The 19099-nt window shown below is 53.4% G+C and overlaps 8 protein-coding genes across 8 annotated transcripts; 2 read left to right on the top strand and 6 right to left on the bottom strand.

Moving 5' to 3' along the window:
- Positions 1-1629: 1629 nt before the first annotated feature.
- On the bottom strand, positions 1630-2217 carry CABS01_05670 (uncharacterized protein; the record flags this gene model as incomplete). The annotated part of the gene is made up of 1 exon (XM_060539038.1): positions 1630-2217. One exon carries the CDS (start codon positions 2215-2217, stop codon positions 1630-1632), a length of 588 nt encoding a protein of 195 aa, XP_060405300.1.
- A 4241-nt stretch (positions 2218-6458) lies between these two features.
- CABS01_05669 (uncharacterized protein) lies at positions 6459-6719 on the bottom strand (the record flags this gene model as incomplete). Its single annotated transcript, XM_060539037.1, has 1 exon — positions 6459-6719. The coding sequence occupies one exon, from the start codon at positions 6717-6719 to the stop codon at positions 6459-6461; it is 261 nt and encodes an 86-aa protein (XP_060405299.1).
- Positions 6720-7335: 616 nt separating this feature from the next.
- CABS01_05668 (uncharacterized protein) lies at positions 7336-8060 on the bottom strand (the record flags this gene model as incomplete). Its single annotated transcript, XM_060539036.1, has 3 exons — positions 7336-7371; positions 7428-7694; positions 8028-8060. 3 exons carry the CDS (start codon positions 8058-8060, stop codon positions 7336-7338), a joined length of 336 nt encoding a protein of 111 aa, XP_060405298.1.
- A 613-nt stretch (positions 8061-8673) lies between these two features.
- Positions 8674-8883, bottom strand: CABS01_05667 (uncharacterized protein; the record flags this gene model as incomplete). The annotated part of the gene is made up of 1 exon (XM_060539035.1): positions 8674-8883. The coding sequence occupies one exon, from the start codon at positions 8881-8883 to the stop codon at positions 8674-8676; it is 210 nt and encodes a 69-aa protein (XP_060405297.1).
- A 3961-nt stretch (positions 8884-12844) lies between these two features.
- CABS01_05666 (R3H domain-containing protein) lies at positions 12845-14833 on the top strand (the record flags this gene model as incomplete). The annotated part of the gene is made up of 4 exons (XM_060539034.1): positions 12845-13195; positions 13269-13791; positions 13850-14713; positions 14778-14833. 4 exons carry the CDS (start codon positions 12845-12847, stop codon positions 14831-14833), a joined length of 1794 nt encoding a protein of 597 aa, XP_060405296.1.
- Positions 14834-15048: 215 nt separating this feature from the next.
- CABS01_05665 (uncharacterized protein) lies at positions 15049-15363 on the top strand (the record flags this gene model as incomplete). The annotated part of the gene is made up of 1 exon (XM_060539033.1): positions 15049-15363. One exon carries the CDS (start codon positions 15049-15051, stop codon positions 15361-15363), a length of 315 nt encoding a protein of 104 aa, XP_060405295.1.
- Positions 15364-16747: 1384 nt separating this feature from the next.
- CABS01_05664 (uncharacterized protein) lies at positions 16748-17521 on the bottom strand (the record flags this gene model as incomplete). The annotated part of the gene is made up of 1 exon (XM_060539032.1): positions 16748-17521. One exon carries the CDS (start codon positions 17519-17521, stop codon positions 16748-16750), a length of 774 nt encoding a protein of 257 aa, XP_060405294.1.
- Positions 17522-18244: 723 nt separating this feature from the next.
- CABS01_05663 (histone H2A.Z) lies at positions 18245-19091 on the bottom strand (the record flags this gene model as incomplete). Its single annotated transcript, XM_060539031.1, has 3 exons — positions 18245-18433; positions 18515-18646; positions 18987-19091. 3 exons carry the CDS (start codon positions 19089-19091, stop codon positions 18245-18247), a joined length of 426 nt encoding a protein of 141 aa, XP_060405293.1.
- Positions 19092-19099: the final 8 nt, after the last annotated feature.

Here is a 19099-nt window from a genome sequence, read left to right as displayed (position 1 = left end):
GTCCGAGCCCTTGGGAGCCGAAACTAAATTGAGAGGATCTCAAAGCTGTTCGAAACAGCCAACGAGGCTGGCGAAGATGTTGAGTTCGGTTGCAGCCAGAGGAAAAGGATAATATCCAACAAAAATTAGATTTGAGCAGTGGTGGCGGCCAGTTTCACTACAGGGTGACGACTCGGTATTCGCAAATCACATCATGGAGGTCGGAGACAGCTTACTGCAAGGAACCCGCGAGATGGAGCTGTGTAGTCGACTTTACAGCCATTTACACCAGGCCAAAGAGGTTAAGAAGTCAGCGAAGATGATCAAACTCATACCTTCGGTCTAACGGAGAGTTGCCCTCAAGACCATCCATGAAACCGTGGCCGCAATTCAAGAATCAAGAGGCACGACGCAAGGCAAGTTGTTTCGTGGTGACGTCTCTACACGACATCAACAGTACTTTTCATCCTCACCTCGCAAGGCTTTCGTCTGCAATAGTGTCTCTCATCCCTAGAAGAGCGAGGCAGCATTCTACTCATGATTCCGAGCCCGCGAAACACACAAGTGCCAACGTCTTGGCAGCTGTCCCGCGACTATATCCCAACATTACCAGTCTCCAGACATCTTCCTCATCATTTTGAAGTCCACCGCATGTCCGTCTCCGACTATCATCAAGCGGACAGAAAGACGTCTGACCTAAAGCCATACTTTGCGTACCAGATCTACCAACAAGCCTAGACAGGCCGCGGATATCTTCACATATATTCAATTCTTACAGTTTCCTAATCCTCAAACGGCAAGATGTGCACCATTCTTCTTCCATTTTTGCCCCTGAGACATTAGAAAAGGGGGTTCAACTAAGGTGCTGACGAAGCCAACACCCAGGACGGAGATTGTGACGTCCGGAGTATCCGGAACCAAGCTGTAGGAAATCATGCTGAGCTCCCTTTCAGTCTCAAGAAGCGCCGGTTACCGCCCAATACAAACATATACCCGTTTCTGCACTTCGAAAAGTCGAGCTGGTTCTGGGTAAGCTCGTCTGACCGCGGGCTCGATAGCTACGGATCACGCTATCGTGCACAAGATAACTTCAACAGACTCGGTGGTGACTGCGCGTAAAGAAGCCCCTATTCGGCGCTCAGTGACCTATTGTCAGTGGTCGAGAATATGCCGCGTAGAACATATCAAGAAACACAAAGTTCGCAGATCCAACATCGAGCGCTGAAATCTCCAAACAGAACCTATTGATCCGGTAGACGCAGCGCGGTCTCCGCAGCAGTCAAGGTTTCGAGGCTGCAGGAAGCCTCATTTAGCATGACTCAATGGCATACTCGCTCATCTAAGAAACTACCAAATATCATCTCAGATCTAATTCCTCCGGAGTGATGTGACGATTTAATGTTGTTTCCGCTTGTGGACCACGGCACCATCAGACTTCACGTACCGCGTGTAGCAGAGCGTACGAGGCATGAAGCTGCGGCTGGCGCTTCAGAGGGCCCTCGTAAGACTTTCCCAGCATGCAAGAGACCGGCCAAAAGATGGAGCTTCTTCCCAAAGACAAATGACGCCTGCTTGATAGCTGGAGGCCGAGGAACTCTCATCACAGGTCTCGCGTCATCCACTGCACCCTTTCCACACCCCCTGTCCTCCTCATTCAACTCGCAGACCTCGCGGTTCCAACTGCATCAGCAACCATCTCATTTCGCGGGAGCGAGCCGGGCTTCTCGAAGCGCTCATGCGTGCAAGTGGGGTCGGATGAAGGAGTAAAGATTTTTTTTGAGATGAATCCACTTGAAGCCTAAAGCCGTTGGATCCCATCAGGGGTGCTTGTCTTTCGCCTCTCGGGCAAGAGGACTTTCTGTTGGTCTCGGTAGAATTTCTCGAAGGTCCCGACGATGCCTTTGATGGAGCTGGATCCCTGGTCGTATCCAAGGGTGGATACGTCCAACGGTCCAGGTCCTCAAGTTCTATTTGTGAACAGGTATCACCAAACAAGGTGGCGGCAGACGGACGTGGCTTATAGCACCTTATAGCATCAGGGCTTAGTGTCTTACAAGACGTGAGAACGCATTCTAGTATCGAGACTGTCCGTGATGTGGTCGATTGAGTCGCCTTGTCCGGAAGCGTAGGAACGGTACAAAATAGAATTATGCTCGCTGACGGTTGGGCAGGCGTGAGCGTATCCGTACAGGTGAAGTTCACAGACGTGAGTCCCGCAAGGGGTACAAGGTGTTCCATCTCCCCGGCTTTGGGTGGCTACTGGACTTCGGAAGCAGTTGTCCATTACGGGAGTCGCCGTCGTTTACCGTCAGGTTCGCAAGAAAGATGGATCATCTAGGGATTGACCAAAGGGTTCCAAGTGAACGATCGACCTTTCGAGGAAATAGGGGACCCTCTTCATGGAGTTGGGATCATCTTGCTGAACAGTAGGGAAATGATTGGTTTCACGTCGCTTGCAAGCGAAGTACTTCGTATGACTTCGCCGTGAAGAATCCGGCCGACACACGATCGTGGAAGTCGAGTGCTGCGTATGCCGGCGACTGTACCACGCATGGTACAGAGTACATCGAAGGTGATACCTGGTTAACCACAGCCCCTCGAGTGAACCATGGTCGTGGGCCCCGGCTTGGCCCCATTTGTGTGATGTTTGCTTCCCGCCTTGCATAAGCGGAATATGTAGCCTTCTTCCGCGTGTCACGTTGATCACGTGGTATGAGAATGGCTATCGCGAGAAGATCCACGGTCAACGTAGCTGGGATTGTCATCTCTTTCCATGTCTGGACGAGAACCCAAGGGGTTTTCTGCAACTAACATTAAGAGATTTCCGGGCTCGCGACATCAAGAACAGACATTGATGGGAGGCTGCTCCGTCTGGTGGCTCAACTGAAGCATAATCGTTGGTGCACGTTATGCTGTAGACAATATATCCTGTAGTGTCGCCTTCAGTCTTGATTTCGGGGCGATATTTCCAATATCTTCCACATGCGCAGAGACTGCAGCACACGGTCTAGGCCGCATCTGGTGTGACTTGTGGTACAGTGACGGTTGACTGTGTTTGGTTAAATGAGAGATGGCACTGCCACCTTATTATTAGGAACCCTGTTCGGAGAGATGATAGCAGAGAGCTGGGGAACCTCGTAGATGGGGGACACCACTGAATGGTAAATTATTATCTGATTCAAAGACCAGATGCGCTGGGCCGCTGGCGGCAATGGCTGGGCTTGAACGACAATTGTGAACCTTGACCGAGACATTGAACAGGCACTTGCCCGAGAGCCTACAACGATGAGACGCCTTCTCCGGTGAGCTGCGCAATGTAACTTCGATATGCCGGAGCAGCCAAGCTTGTTATTGGTGTTTAGGAACCAGGCGCCCCTTGTGGAATGTCTTACAAGCCGGGCTTTTCACGTACTGGTTGACGGATATTGACTGACCGGTAGGAAGGCTTTTGCTTCGACAAGAAAATTGGGAGGGATGTCAGCGCCCATGCAACGCGCCCTGCATGCCTTAGCCGAATGAAGTCGTGATGCATGCCTCGAAACGCGACGCAGCCTCGGTCTCTAGCCATCCTAGAAGCTGGTTGACACAAGGCGAATGCCATCCATGGGACATTTACTAATGTCGTGAGTTGGCTCATGGCTGTAACGGCGCAAACGGAGTGATTCTGAGATCATCGCGTTGAGCGTCGAGCGTGATAATGTGACCACTCTACTACAAGCTGGTAGTCTCGCAGTTCTTCATCCATCATACATTGTATCCGTACAGGGCTTGGTTAGTTTGCGCAGCCTTCGGGGAGCGACTTCGAAGAATCCGGTCTTGTGCAAGCCACCATCGCCTTGCTCGTACCCACCATTGGACAGGCTCAAGGGAGCTATTGTGGTAGGATCGTGTTCCGGATCGGCCAATCGATAGCGCTGACTGGGCATGATTGACGCATTTGGACGAACTGGTGACCTGCAATATTCTTGGGTTGTTGACTTGATGCAACGTCTTTAAAAGCCAATGTTGTATCTCCGTATTCCCGGAGAAAGCTCTCGGCAAGGTCGGAATGACCTAATTGGTATTTGTACCGCCATCAGGAGTATGACATCTGGCCTCGACCGTTTACTATGTGCGCATGTGGTTGTTTCCGAGAGTAGAAGCAAGGCAGACTGAGCCCATCATCATCATTCATGTATCCGACCCGTAGGATCTTGTAAGGCCAACTGGCGAGTCGGGGCCGCTCCGGGGACATTCGCTGTGGCGGCGCAGCGCACCGGTCGGTGGGTAAGATTAAGCTCCATCCCCCATCTCGCATCTCGTGAACGGCAGGGATGTTGAACGGGGATGCGGAGCGTGGAACGCCAGGGTCCGGCACATTTTATGCAAGGCGAGTGCCGTGTGACAGCGCGTGAGAGCGCGTGGGCGATTTTGTGCGACGATGCATCCTAGTGTCTAATGCTACCATCTCCTTCATAGTCCGAAGCTCAGGCCCGACTTAATCGTGAGATCGTGATTCTCCCCAGGATGAATATCTTGCAACCTCTAGTCGTTGTATAAATGCTTGCTATCATAGGAACTGCTGCCGACCCTAAGAAGGTTGCAGAGAATCCGGAGCTATTGGATTCAAGCGGGGAGATGGAAATTAGGCCGCTAGACTTTGCCCGCCCCATTTGCCAATTCGAAATAGGGGATAGAGTATCCGCCTCCCGTGTGTGGCTGCAAGTGGCCGATGTTGACCGGTTTGTGTGTTGCAAGCATCGTGACGACAGCCAGGGGCTGAAATAGGGGTTCACGAACCCTAGGTTATTACCAAGGAATTGGCGGCCGTCATCCTTGGTACGGAACTTTGGAAGCAGTGGAGCAGAAGAAGCGTCTTCCGGGCCTGAGTCCTTTTGTCGATCTCGCTCCGTCTCGAATTGATCCTCACCGATTTGCAGAGGTGCGACGTCAGGCGGCTCTCTGTGCCTTGGAGTCGACCATCACTAGGGGCATCTTGAAGAAGGGTGCGAGGACTAGGCGTGTAGATCTGGGCCCAGCGTGACGGCCCGAAGACGTCAGGGCAGTTGAGCCAGGTTCGCGTGCGAGGAGAGCCGAGGCGTGTTGGGCTAAGGTATTGTCGATGAGGATTCGAGTGGCACGGGCAGGAGCGCGGACGAACAATTCGTATCGTCGTTTCCTTTGCCTGTTCAGCTTTGCTTTTCGAGGTGGCATTGCAGCAGCCAGCCTCTCAGCGCATTGAATGCCAAAGTGATGGATTCGTCCTAGGTAGCTGGCGAGGCAACTGCATGTAGCTAACGTATAACGCATGTCCTGGTGTCGCAAAACGCTCCCGGATCTTGCGTTACCTTGGATTCTTTTTGAGAATCTTGGGTGTCGGGATATGCAATGATACACGTAGAAACCAAACGGGGAGAGACATGGTCTGCGGGGGATGTTTTAGGGACCACTCGGCCTCGTCCGCTGCAAATTGCCAAGGTAGCGTTCCTGTATTCGTTCTCCGTACTCCGTAGTCTGTACAAACGGATACCTCTTTGGTGGACGGGAAATCATGGGAGCGAGGCGGCCGTGGATGGCGATGGAGGACAAAGACCCTGGACAATGTGCCACGCGAATTGGGTCCCATGTCCGAGGTGCTGGATCGTCAATGGATGGATGCGACAGGCACAGAATCGACCCGTCATGGCGGGTGTGCCGAAGGGCCTTTACTTTTGGTGAAACGGAACGGCGCGAGAGATGCGGAGTCTTTGTGCTGTCGGTGTCCTTGTATTTAGGAAGTCTTTATAATAACTTCATCAGGAATGCGAGACGATGCAAGATTCCTTCACAAGGGGCGACAAAGGAGGAGGGTCGAGGTCGACAATTGGAGCTTCTGGGACAGTGGTACCAATGCCTTTGAGGGAAAACGTCGCGCAGTGTCTGACGCTGCAGACGCGGTGTCGTAGAGCTGAAAGAAACGGAGGAGACTCGAGGAGAAGGTGTTGATTGAGTGAGAGTGAGTGCGACTGCCCCAGGTTTGCGAGGATTGAAATGCTTCCCGGGGAGGCCTGGGGCTGCGAATTGCCCATGTCGGTGCTGTCTCAGCGGTAGGTTCCTATGCTTGTATTCCTTGTCGCGCTTGTTGTGCAGTGATTTCGTATCTCGATATGATGCGGAGGAATGGGGGCGGCACGCATGTTGTGCTGCAAGTGCCTTGTCCACGACTCAGGAGGCACTCTCTCATAGGTTGATGCTATTGCGAATACACACCGTGGCTGGCTGGAAGTCTCGGGAGGTCGATAGAGCCCAAGTCGTTGTACACTGCCAACGTAGGCAGATAGGCAAGAAAGTGGCGGTCTAAGGTATTGGGTCGGGTCGTAGTTGGCTGATTTCGCAGGGACGCGTGCCCAAAGTTTGGGTACTGGAAGAGATATCTCGACGTTGGTCTTGGAACTCGAAACTTACCTTGGTACGGACGGACACCTTAGGTAGGCACTGTGGTATGCATTCCTTTGAGGTTCTCAAGTCTTGCCAAGGTAGGTGCTTCTTAGTCCTTCCGCAGCAAGTGCGTGCCAGGGAAGGTGAGGTGGGAAGGTCCAAGTGCACAGTCTCCCTGGAGTACGTGCACAGTACTTTGTACTCTGTATGGATCTGCATGTCTCGTTCGCTGCTGGTGGAAATGGATTGGAATACTTTGATGAAAGATGCGGGCGTGGACTCGGGACTGTGGAGACACGGGACTGAGTGCCATCGGCATTTCCTCGGTTGTCATTGGCTGCCATTGGCTACAATTGCTGTGTATGGCAAGTGTCGTGCGGCGTGCGGCGTGTCTCCTCCATTCCTGCACAACACAACTCTGGTGCTGCAGGCACAGACAATCATGACTTTCCACTCTGGCAGATGAAAATCTTGTGATTGGTCAGCTGTACAGTGCGGGTAAGCCGAAGACAAGGCATCTATCCGCACGGCGTTCGATATTCACTGAGTTGGTGTATCAGTCAAGGTCCAAAACCTCCCTCCAGTCGAAACCCACCTCAGTGCCGACACTCACCACAGTTTATCGCATCTTCCTGACCCTGCTAGGTGGTGGCAACAGGAAACTCTGCCTACATCCGGGATGCACCAGAGTCGGGCACTGAAAGCCCGTCGGGAACAAGATAACAAAAGCTTTCAAGTTGATACGGTACCTTATGTTCGAGGCAAAAGCAGATCAACCTTTGTGTTGAAACCTACTCGATGACACGTCAAGGGAATACCCTAAGGTAGGTAAGGTAGGTAAGGTAGGTACTCCGTACCTTGGACGCGAACTACGCCGCTGTGGGTTCGTCTGATGCTCACAATGACACGACAGCATCGCGTTCTGGAAGAGAAACCATCGTTTTGTGTTTGAATGTGTGGTCAACGGCGTTCCTTGGAGAACCCTTCCCGCCCGTTCTACATACCGTTGGAGATGATTATGCAGAAACACACTACTTGGGTGTGCACTGCACCTTACTATTTGACACGTTCGGTTTGTAGTATCGCACTGTGTACTTGTCATGGATGCACAACGTGGATGCAGATGTCGAGGGATAATTTGTGGATTTTGTGCGTGTTTCCCAGCAACGCACGGGACGGTGACGGAAAGACCACTCAATATATATTGGACCGGTGTGAGGCAACGGCAGGTCAGGAACGACGGGGCGGGCTTCCTTCCTTTTGGCATCGCAGCCAGTGATAGACGCCGCCATTACAGCTGACACTGTGCTAGCGCCTTCCTACACAACCTAAGGTAAGCGTGACAAGTTCCTGCCCATCTGGCTTATCCCACAGGCCGGGCCCCTTCCTTCCCTCCACCGCTCTGGCAGTAGCCGTAGTCCCCGTGCCACCTTCCCGCCCCTCCCTCCCAAACGCGTCCGACCACAGACCACAGACCACGGACCACGGGCAGGCCGCAGCCCTCACCTCACTCACCACAGACCGCAAACCGTCTGTGGCCCAACAGCGCGACGAGATGCAACGTGCAACGTGCCTGCGAGTCAAAAGGCAAGTGCTCCTCGAGTGCAAACCTCCCAGTTGCTCCCTGCCCCGTCTCCGAAAAGGAAACATACCTTGAACCAGACGCAATAAGGCATCTTGGGCATTTGGGTGTACCTTCCAGGTTGAGGCATAGACACTGAAAGCAGGGGAAAGAATACGAGGCATCGTCCATTTCTCTCCTGCCGTAGGTAAGGTACCTTACGGAGTACTCTCTACTACGTACCTATGCCATGGCGCAATCGTGACCTCCCATTCTCGAGTTCATGATACTAAGGTAATAGGGAAGTTATGCGGCAATGCCAAACTTGACACTACCTTCCCTTTTTCTGGTATTCTTTCCCAGGCAGAATACACCTTAGCAAGGCATTCGGCCTTCAACCTTCTGACACCATTTCCCTTACCTTTCACATTTCTGCAGAGGAAACGTCGCTTCATAGACTATTCAATTCATTATCCACCACCACCGCGCAATACACACAAAGCATAAAAACCACGGGCCATGGGCCACTCACCGCAGGCTGATTGCATTTTCTGAAGCGACACCGGCGACAACGGCGGTCGCGCCGCTTTTCTCCCTCTTGCCCCTTTTCTCATCCATATCTTACATCGAGGCCCAGTTCATCGCTATTCGGTATCTACTATACGTACGCAGTAGTAAGGTATCCGTACGAATAGGAAATAGTCTACAAAGACACCGCCCCTGCGAAACGTGAAGCTTCAATGTCCGTCGAGGATCCTCAGTCCCGCTGTGGACTTGTCCAGCTGCCACAATCCATCGCGGCAGACACTGTCGGCGCCGACTGCTTTCCAGAGATGACGACCTGTCCGTCCAGCTCGTGATCGCGAGGACGACGGAAGAAAAAGGAAGGAGGAAAGTCTGGAGAGCTGGACCCAGCCTTTGTCGAATACGGATAATTGGCTGTACATCTATCGAGGTGAGGTGCCTGGATCCTTGGCCTAGGTACTCGTACAGTTACGGTTCCTTGCCTCATCGATCAGGGTACTTTTACCCCTACCGAGCCTGGAGTCATACCTTGCCTTACAGTTCTGACTGTTCTGGAGACAGGTCCTTGCTCATTGGCAACCCAGGACCCAGGGTTATGGGCACGAGTACTCCGTACAAGCATGGGTCTGACATGGCACTTTAGCGTACAGGTACGGAGTACTGCGTGTACCTTTTGCTCCAATTGACGACTTCCTTTTAGCAGAGAGTACGTAGGCTCGGCCATGCCATATGAAGACACATTTCCATGTACTGCGTTTTGCGGCCATCTGAGAAGCACTCCTCTGGTCAACGTACGCGAGAAGTCGGAGACTCGGAGCAAGACGAGACGAGCCGTCCTTTCTCTCCTCTCCCCATGGCACGCCGCATACTACGTATGCCCACCACAACAATTACCATGGAATACCCACCTCACCACGCACACCACACCGCATCGCGCCGCGCTCAGTTTGTCAGGGGTACCTAGCTCCGCGGTAATGCCTGGGCCCTCCGTCTCCTTCCCGTCTGCCGCCTGCGCCTGTGACTTGCACAGGGCAACAACGGGTAGTTACAACGGCACAAGCCATGTGCGCATCGGGCCCTGAGGCTGGGGGGTCAAAGGGTCAGACATTGTCATAGCCGTGGGTACCAGAGTCAGTGCCAGTGTCAACACGCAGCTCCTTCTCGCATCAACAACACTCTCTCGACACAAGGCCGAGAGGTACATCAGCAGAATCAAAGGGAAGAAAGGCTCTTGAGCCTCGGACGTTGCGAGATGACCAAACCTTGCCGAGCTTGGGACCAATTTTCAACGTACTCTGGACTACTGTGTATCCGTATGCCCCGTCAACAAGAAGCAAATGCTGGGTCGGTCGACGGTCTCCCCGCCAGACACGATGGACACGGAGAGAATAGGACAGGATAGATTGAGACGGAACACCGCCAACACCATTGCACCAAAGCTAACCAAGCCTACAGTGTGAGCCGGCCATGAAAACATCATCAACAACAGACCCTGACGAGCGGGACACTAGTATTTTCCTACATGAGTAGTACGGACAGTAAGTCAGTTGGTGAGTTACGGAGACTTCTGGCTGACTGATTGACTAGTTAGAAGGGCGATAGCGGGTTTGTTCCCGCACGTTGCTCTGAGCGAGCCGACTGGACCCCAGAGGTCATGGACCCCCAATTCCTCATACAGCGGGCCCAGGTGAGGGCGAAGAGGTTTGGAGGTTCCGAGATTCGCCATATCGTACAGCGTACGGATACAGAGAAAAACCTTGGGCACAGGAACCTTGCCGAACCAAAGGGGGACCGGGGCATCCAGTCCAGCGAAACGGTGAAGGCTTTCGTCCGCCCTCTCTCTCTCTCTCTCTCTCTCAGTCTGTCTATCTATCCGTAGGTACCTTGTTCACGTACCACGCGATACTTTACAGCGACAGGTTCTAGTGGCTGGCACTAAGGCGAAGAAGAAAAGACTGACCTCGGGAATGTCAGTCCCTGCTGCCAGATGGACGGGCTTTTAGCGGCGCTGTCAGTGTCAGATCTGAGGTCTGTTCATGTTCAGCAACGCCAGGTACCTCGAGCAAACTTGCCTGTCCTAGAGAGAAGTTATGTTGCCCCGAAGTTATTGATGCAGCTTCGCAACGAGTGCATATTCTTTGTTGACATGGCTTTCTCTATCTCTACCTTGGAGAGAGGAAGGCTTAAGGCTCAAGCACAAACACAATCACAAACACAAGCAATACTTGTAGAATAGACACGACTCTCCTCATCATCGTCGGTCGCCCTGGGTCGTCGCCCCGATCCTTGTCTTGAGCCTACTGTGTACTGCGTAGGCCTGCCCTGTCGGTCTTGGGTGCTGGGTCCCTGACTCCTGGTCCTGGAAACCTAGACTCTTCCACTGGTAAAGAAAGGTATCCGTAAAGTACGGGATAGTGTGGTACAGACCGCAGAATGGGTTCCTCTTATTTTCCAATTGTTCCCTCCACCGTCTGTCTCTTTCTGCCCTGTCAGTCATTCTCCTTGCCGTTGTGGTCCACTGGTCCCTCCCCGACCCCTTGTCAAGGGCTGAAGCCTGTCTTCCTTTTGCCTTCTGCCGTTCGGGTCGTTGCCACACCCCTTCTTCTTTTCCCACAGCGCTGGGGTCTGAGTCCTGAGCTCAACTTTCATCAAGTCTTCTCTGGATCCCCGCTGGCTAGTCCCCGTCCGTTCGGTGGGGGCCCATTTCATCAGCTGCGGTCACTGGGGGCCCATCGTCGACAATAACGGGGGTTGAAAGTGAACTGTGACGGGAGAGAGAGAGAGAAACTGCAAATCCAAAGGAAGGGGAGAGGGGACCAGAAAAAAAAAAGAGAGAAGCTCCCCTTTTTAGCCTCCTCACTTCAGCTTCTTCTTCTTTTTTTCCTTTCATGCTGCAGCAGCATCAAATTTTCCCTCGTCGCTCGAATCTCCTCGCAACCTCTTAACCTCCCCTTCACCCACTCCCTCACATTTCATCGTCGTCCTCCTCTTTCGACCTTTGACCTTATTTTGAGCCTCAACACCAGGCGAAAAAAGTAGTACCTAGCGTCGGTCGCCTCATCGTCCGCTATCCCTCCTCTTTATCTTATCCTCTCCTATCCGTCCCTAATTTATTACTTGGGCTTGTTTACCTCCCTTCTCCCGCATACCTTAGCACTTAATCGAGGTACGCGCACCATCAAGCAAGGAATACAAACACACCCACCACCCCCTTTGCGCCTTGCCCTACCTTGGGCAAAAGTACTTCACCTTGAATCAAGGCGCAACACACACACACACACATACACCAATCCCCAAGCGATCGCGTGTCAAGCGTCTGCAACCCGCGTCTGCGTCTGCGACTGCGACTGCAACTGGAACTGTGTGTGTATCCGGTACCTAACTGGGTGACCTTGGCGTCTTCGGCGGAGAAACGAGCGAACGAGCCCCAAGGGCCGAACCAAGCAAAACAATAGAGAAGTTGAGAGGCAGAAGACGAAGACGAAGAAGAAGAAGAAGAAGATCCCGGCCAAAGAAAAGCCAAAAAAGCAAAAGCACCAGCCCGCTTGCGCCCATCCCGCAAGGAGCCCGCCACATACCTTTGCCATACCTTCCATTAGGTACTTCGAACGGAGAGAGGTACTTTACCAAGTTACCATTGACTGGGACCACTCGCCCTCCTCCCCCACGCCCACGCCCCTACATAACATCCGCCACGGCATTTTTTCTGTACTGGTCACAGCGTGCGACTTTTTTTTTTCTTCCTCTTCTCTCTCTCTCGGCTGCTCGCATTTCCCTCCTCCCAACCTGTTTTTTTCAAAGACCCATTTTCGGAGGGGGTCTCTGCACGACTATTAACGACGACCGATCCGAACGAGCGAACGGCCGTCACATCCACACACGAGAGAAATTCCTTGCGACTTTTCTGTTGCATGCTGCGTGTTTGGTGAACTGCAACCTTGCACACACACACACTGACTGCATCGCTTCGTACGCTACATCGCAATCAAGGTTGCTGCCGTCGCCTCCGTCCCCGACGCCGCTTTTGCGTCTTAGGTTGCTGTCACTTTGGCTTTGGCGAAAGGCACACTGACGGTTTGCTTGCTCCGCATCGCCCGCCATTTCCTGAGGTCGCCAGGTCCCTGTCCTCGCTCGCGTTGTCCACACACGTCAGTCGGTCGGTTTTGTCGAGGGCTTTTTTTGCTGCATCTACCAACTGCCCCCCTTGCCAACCCAACCTGCATCTCCCTCACACATCCGCATTACCGCCTCCCGCCTTTTCCTCCTCCTCCTCCTCCTCCCTCCCGCTCCCCGTCGGCACATCACACGGGTTACTGGTCATCAAATCCAGTACCTGCCGTCAACGGGTCTACACCTCGAAAAAGATATCACGAAAAAAAGACAATGAGCCAGCAACAACACGACATGTATCTCGACTACTCAGCCCCCCCGAATCGCTCCCCGAGCTCCTCGAGGCAGTATGCGGGCGGCTTCCAATCTGGTCTGTCCCTCCCTCGTCAGGCCCAGCGACCTTTCGATAACGGCTTGGGCTCCTCTGCCCTATTTCCTTCCGACCGTCTTGGCTACAATCCTAGAGCCATGGATCAAATGTCTGCGAATGGAATGCCCGGTGGATATATGCTGGACAACAGCCAGGCCTGGAACTACAATGCTGGTGGTGTCGCGACCGTCAACGGTGCCATGAACGGCGCCAATAGACAGAGGAGCGTCAATCGCCGAGCCGCTCTCCCCACTGTGAGTTTTTTCTTCCCCCTTTCCCTCATCCTTTCGCTCTCTATAACGTAGGCGTGATCTGACCGCCCCTTAGAACTGGACCGATCAAGGACTCGGCATGCACGGCTCATATGGCTCCGGCCTCAACGGTGGAATGTCCAACGGCCTCCGCTATGACGGACAGGGTGATATGCGTCCCAGCTCGCAGACGGAAGAGCAGCTGATCCCTACCGCCATTGTCATCAAGAACATTCCCTTTGCCGTGCGAAAGGAGACGCTTGCCGCCGTCATGTTGGAAATGCACCTCCCCCAACCATACGCCTTCAACTACCACTTCGACAATGGCGTTTTCCGTGGCTTGGCTTTTGCCAACTTCCAGTCCCCCGAAGACACCAAGATTGTAATTGATGCCATGAACGGAATGGAGGTCCACGGCCGAAAGTTGAGGGTCGAGTACAAGAAGATGCTGCCAGAGGCCGAGAGAGAGCGTATCGAGCGCGAGAAGAGGGAACGACGTGGTCAACTCGAAGAACAGCACCGCGCCCCGATGCTACACCAACAGCCATCCCTCCAGACCCTGAACAGCGTCTCCAGCAACCCTCCCCGCGCTCCCCTCGGTACGTTGCGACGAAGCCACGAGATGGACTTGAACACCTGCTGACTGACCGTGTGTAGATGGAGATATTGATCTCAACGATCCCGAGACTCTGGAGTTCTACACCGAGCTTACTCTTTTCAAGCGTGATACCAACCGTGAAATCCTCATCTTCCCCAACTCCGTCGCCCCCGAGCAGCGCCGTCGCATCCACATCCTCGCCCATCACATGGGCCTCGAGCATAACTCTGTGGGAGAGGCCGAGTCGCGCCAGATTCACGTTGTCAAGCGCCAGCTTCCTTCACCCACAGCCCAGATCCACTCTCCCGCTGTCGGCTTGGACTACCACAAGAAGGGCCTCAGCAGGGCAGCCACCTTCGACTTCGCCGCCGATAGAGAGGCCCGGAGCGCTAGCACCAACTACTCCCATGCCATGGGCCGCCAAGGTCCGACTCTTGAGCTTCCTGGAAGCCCTGATGGAAATGGCCTTGCCAACCTCCGCGCCGCCAAGAGCTTCGCCGATCTGCGATCCTTCAGCCCTAGCCCGTCTGCGTCCTCTTCGAGCTACTTGACGGCCATGAACGGCATCGGGAACATTCCCCAGTCTGGCAACTCGGGGGCCCGCTTCGGCGATTACAATGGAGGTGTCAACCAGTCCGCCGCGCTTGCCACTCCCAACCTGACACCTACTTCCGGGACGGTCGGCACTCCTGGTACCGACAGCAGCCTTCTCAGCTCGCTTGGTGGACTCAACCTTGGTTCCTACGAGTCAGCCGCCCATTCGCAGGCCCGAAGCACCCCTGGCGCCATTGGAAGCCAGCGCCCTGGTGCCAACAGCGGCAACCGCAACGCACCCGAGAGGCAGCCCAGAGGCCCCGAGTGGGAGACTTCTGCCGGCTTCAGCGGTCGCAACCGCTCCAACGGCCACATGCAACGTGGAAGCGGTAAGTTTTCTCTTTCGTCTGCTCAGACTGGGATAGTGAGTCCAATAAACTAACCCCATGGCAGACTCTTCCGACAACGCACCCCGTGCTGGAAGCGCCGGCGCATCTCGATTCCACTAGACAAGAACCATAATTTACCTCGCCGAGACTGCCACGACAACCATTACAATGAGGAAACGATTCATGACTCGCGACGCATAGAGACTACAAACGACATTCGACGAGTTCACCGCAGCTCACCGCAGCTCGGTAATCGACAAACCCCCCTGTGTTATACCTACCATTGCTTTTCATGATGGACACTCTCCCCCACAACCACACCCATATTGCTTATAATGATGATTTGTTGGACACGAGCCTTTGGCAGCGTCATGATCTTTCGCTCGGCCGTCTCGGAATTGGTGGATAGAAGATTTCCCAGCGTCGCGGCGGCATCCCATTTTGGATTCACGGCACCCGCCCGGCAAGGAAACCTTGGCTCATGGCTGTTTCAACGACCAGAGAAGGATGAACGGAAAAGAAACTTGGATACAAGAAAATACCTGATATGGGCAACCATTTCGACATGGCAAAAAAAGGCCCATGGGCGGTCCCCTATACCCTCCTGTTTCCCCGCCATACCTCCTTTCATGGCGCGCGGGAGCATATGAACCACCCTTGACGATGAATACGCTGTTACGACCTTTTTATGTCTAGATAGCTGTACCAGCATGCTCGACAAAAGCCGCTTCTTTTTGGATGACGAGACCATGCCCTTCGGCGACCATGACTATACCCACCTAATTACCACGGTTCGGCAAGTTTTGATCAAGACACGACCCAAGACTGATGTTGCCCTCGGACTCTCTTTTGACGGCCAAGATTGGTAGTTTGTCGGCTTCAGAAAACAATGCCAGCTCTTTATTGGGCTCACCGACGAAAAAAAAAAAGTTTGATTTGATTCTGGGCGTCTTTATGCGCCTGCATTTCCTGATGGTTTTTTTTTCGTGTTGTTTAGTATTCATGTCCCCCCGGCCCTCAATCCCGCAAAGTGCTCTCTGTGTCAACTTGCAGAGAGTCGCCCATAGAATGAACACTCCTGTTCCATCATGGGTGATCTTTCGGGACGACTTTGACGGGGACATTGGCGTTGAGGCTGCATTGGGGGCCAATTGGTCGTATTTCCTGGTCTTGGACCTGCTAGAGTTTTCCGTGTTTTTTTTATTCGTCTTATTTTTGTTGGATTTACATGCATTTGCGAGCATCTGAGGCAGGATGACAGGACGAGAGATCAGTGAACGATCTAATGTCGATATTTTTTTTCCAGCAGAGAACAACACACGAGAGAGAGATGAGATGGCAGATGCAAGGACTGGCCAAACTATTTGCGTGTAATGTGTCATGGGGCACAAAGATAATTTCGATGAAGAGAGGATGATGATGTACCGAGAGAGAGCCGCACACACTAGGCAGCTATGCTATTTTGCGCCTTGTCAAATATACTGCGTTTGATTTGATACCGAGTCTCATGTGATGGCGCTTACTGTGAGGACGACACAAGACGCGTTGCTACCTGACTACTGGCGTTCAACGTTACGAACAGGACTCGAACGCTTTTTGTGGTCTGGTTGTTCAGTTCTACCGCTCGTTCCTGAGGGAGGGTAGAATTCGTTACAAACCGTATGAGTTGGGGGAGTTCTAGGTCAAAGTCCTCTTCTTACAAAGCAAGCTACAGTTCATGTTCTGTTTCACGACATCTCATGACACCTCGGGAGGTGGGTGAGCGGGCGGTAAACATGATTCTTTGTCTTGTGAAACGGGGGTTATGATGTGCCTGACCAAATGGTGGGTAAATGATACGGGCAGGAAGGACCAGCCGGATTCTGAAGACTCGTTCTTAAAAAGGGTCAAAATGATTATGAAAACGGGGAACGGTTAGCTGTTTAGATCCGTTGTGTTCCTACCATACGAACGAGATATCGTTCACGATGTGGCTCATTCCCCCGCTCGTACTCGTAAGAGCCCCAGATACCACCTACCGAGCTACACATACACTCACTCACATTCTACCAAATCTAGATCAATTTTGCTATACGGTTTGCACATAGCCGAATTTGAACAAGCAACGAGGTCGGACCATCGCCAGACATTCCCGAGGAGAAGGGGCAAGGGCCGTAGAATGGCCGACCATCTCCAAGTGAACGAATCCAGCCATCGTGGACCATCATTGATAACTCCCCCGGATTCACCCCTACCACCACCGCCAGCCGAGCCAGACGAGATCGCTGTGCAAATCGCCACAACGTCTCCATCTCCATCATCGTCATCCACGTTGTCCGGGCCCTCGTCAACCTCGTCACCCTCATCACCCTCGTCCCCACCGGAACCATCAACGCCAACGCCAACGCCAACACCACCAACAACAACAACACCACCAACAACAACAACACCACCAACATCAACACCACCGGTCCCCTTCCGCCCCAACCCCCTCCCAAGATGGCGCTGGCGCACCCACTGCGGCCTACGACATCTCATCTCCTGCACAAACCGCTGCATCCACTGCGGCCGCTTCTTCTCCAACAAACCCGCCCCCAAAACCGGCCCGCTCTTCATCTCGCGCCTATACATGAGAGGTAAAGCCTTACTCAGCCTGCGTCCCGAAGACGCGGAGTATGGGTACCTCGTGGCGCAGCAACTGAAGCGGAGGAATCGCGGTGAGCTCAGGGCGGCGAGGGCGGTAACCAGGGCGAGGGCGGAGCGTTCGGCGACGATGATGGCGAGGGCCGTGTTGGAGGATTCGGTGATGGCTTCGCCGCCTTGGCTCATGCTGTGGCCTTCTAAGTGGGAGTACGTCGAGCAGTGGCAGGTGGGAACGTGCCCAGCACGAGGGACACGAATCAAGCCGGCATCTGCACGACGTGTTCGCTTCAGCATCCCATTAACCAAGTAATCAGGCCGCATCATAGATACCCCGATTCATGAACACCATAGAGATGGATTTCCTGCATTAATCCGTGATCACTTAGGACAAGGGCACGGCATCAGTATACGGAAATCAAATGTGTACCCCCATTACAGTCTTATTCATCTACCTAAGCCCATCAGCTAGTGCCTTATCCGCGCGTGCCTTCTTGGGAACCGAAACAGGAACCTCGAAATGTTGTACATTGTGAGTGAGTGCCAGACTCGAGGCGAATCTGCGTGGGTTTCTGAGTGCAGGCACCCAGAGTGAGTACCCTGCAATCATAAAGATCAAGGCGCTTATGGCTCATGCGCCATATTTTTTTCAGCACCGTACCCATGAACGTCGAGGACAGAATCGCGTGCAACTCTGAACCGTTGCATGCCTCTTCCTTTCTTTGTTTCCAGATGTTGTGAAAAGATTATTCAACCTCTGGCACACCTGCATCATCGTCGTTTCTGACCAGTATTGTAAGGAAAGCAGAAAAAAGCATCCCTTGAGACCGAACCACTCCCAAATAACCGTCCTGAGAAAAAAGCCAACCGGGAATATCAACGTTATTATCGTTGTTGTGCAAGACGCGGGATTTATGCCTCGAGCGCCTTGGCCTTCTTCTTCTGCTCGACCTTGAGGAGGAGCGCGCGGTTGATGTGTGGCAGAACACCACCAAAGGCGATGGTGGCACGAATCAGGGTGTCAAGTTCCTCGTCACCACGAATGGCAAGCTGGAGATGGCGGGGAGTGATACGCTTGACCTTGAGGTCCTTGGCAGCGTTCTTCAAGGTGCGCGTCAGTAAATGATTTAGGCAGAGACCCCGATGAGTCAACGGAGTGCGCTGGGAGGGATGGGAACTTACGCCTGCAAGCTCGAGTACTTCAGCAGTAAGGTACTCGAGAACGGCGGTGACATAGACGGCAGCCTTGGCACCGACGCGCATCTTGTTCTGGGTGTTGGCCTTGAGGAAACGCTTGACACGACCGCAGGGGAACTGGAAAGTCCGTGTTAGCAAGATGCTACCGCTAGCTTGAGAAATTTTCATTGCTGCGAGCGTTCCGGGAGTTGCGCCATCGTTTTCAAGCCCAACGAGGTCGTGCACGCGACCGCATCCCGTCCATCATCCAGTGCAGCCTCAACGGCGGAAAAGTGATCGCGCAGATTCACCGTTGCAGGTGGAAGATGCTGCGCGACACGAGATGATGGTTGGAGGGCGTTTCTACTTGTGTTGCGGTCGAACGCGTCGGAATCGGGTGGTCGTCGGTCGATGCTCGATATCGGGGCCCAAAAATCGACGTGCAAAACCGGCGCATCATCAGGATAGCGCAACTTACCTGGAGACCAGCGCGAGCGGAGTGGCTCTGCTGCTTCTTGGGGACTTCGGCCGTAGCCTTGCCTCCGGACGTCTTTCCGCCAGACTTTCCCTTGCCGCCGGCCATTGTTGATG

Source organism: Colletotrichum abscissum (assembly GCF_030869225.1).
Source record: "Colletotrichum abscissum strain IMI 504890 chromosome Unknown Scaffold_11.1, whole genome shotgun sequence".
Lineage (NCBI taxonomy): Eukaryota > Fungi > Ascomycota > Sordariomycetes > Glomerellales > Glomerellaceae > Colletotrichum > Colletotrichum abscissum.
Note: the sequence above shows the minus strand (reverse complement) of the source record. Positions and strands in the feature narration are given on the sequence as shown.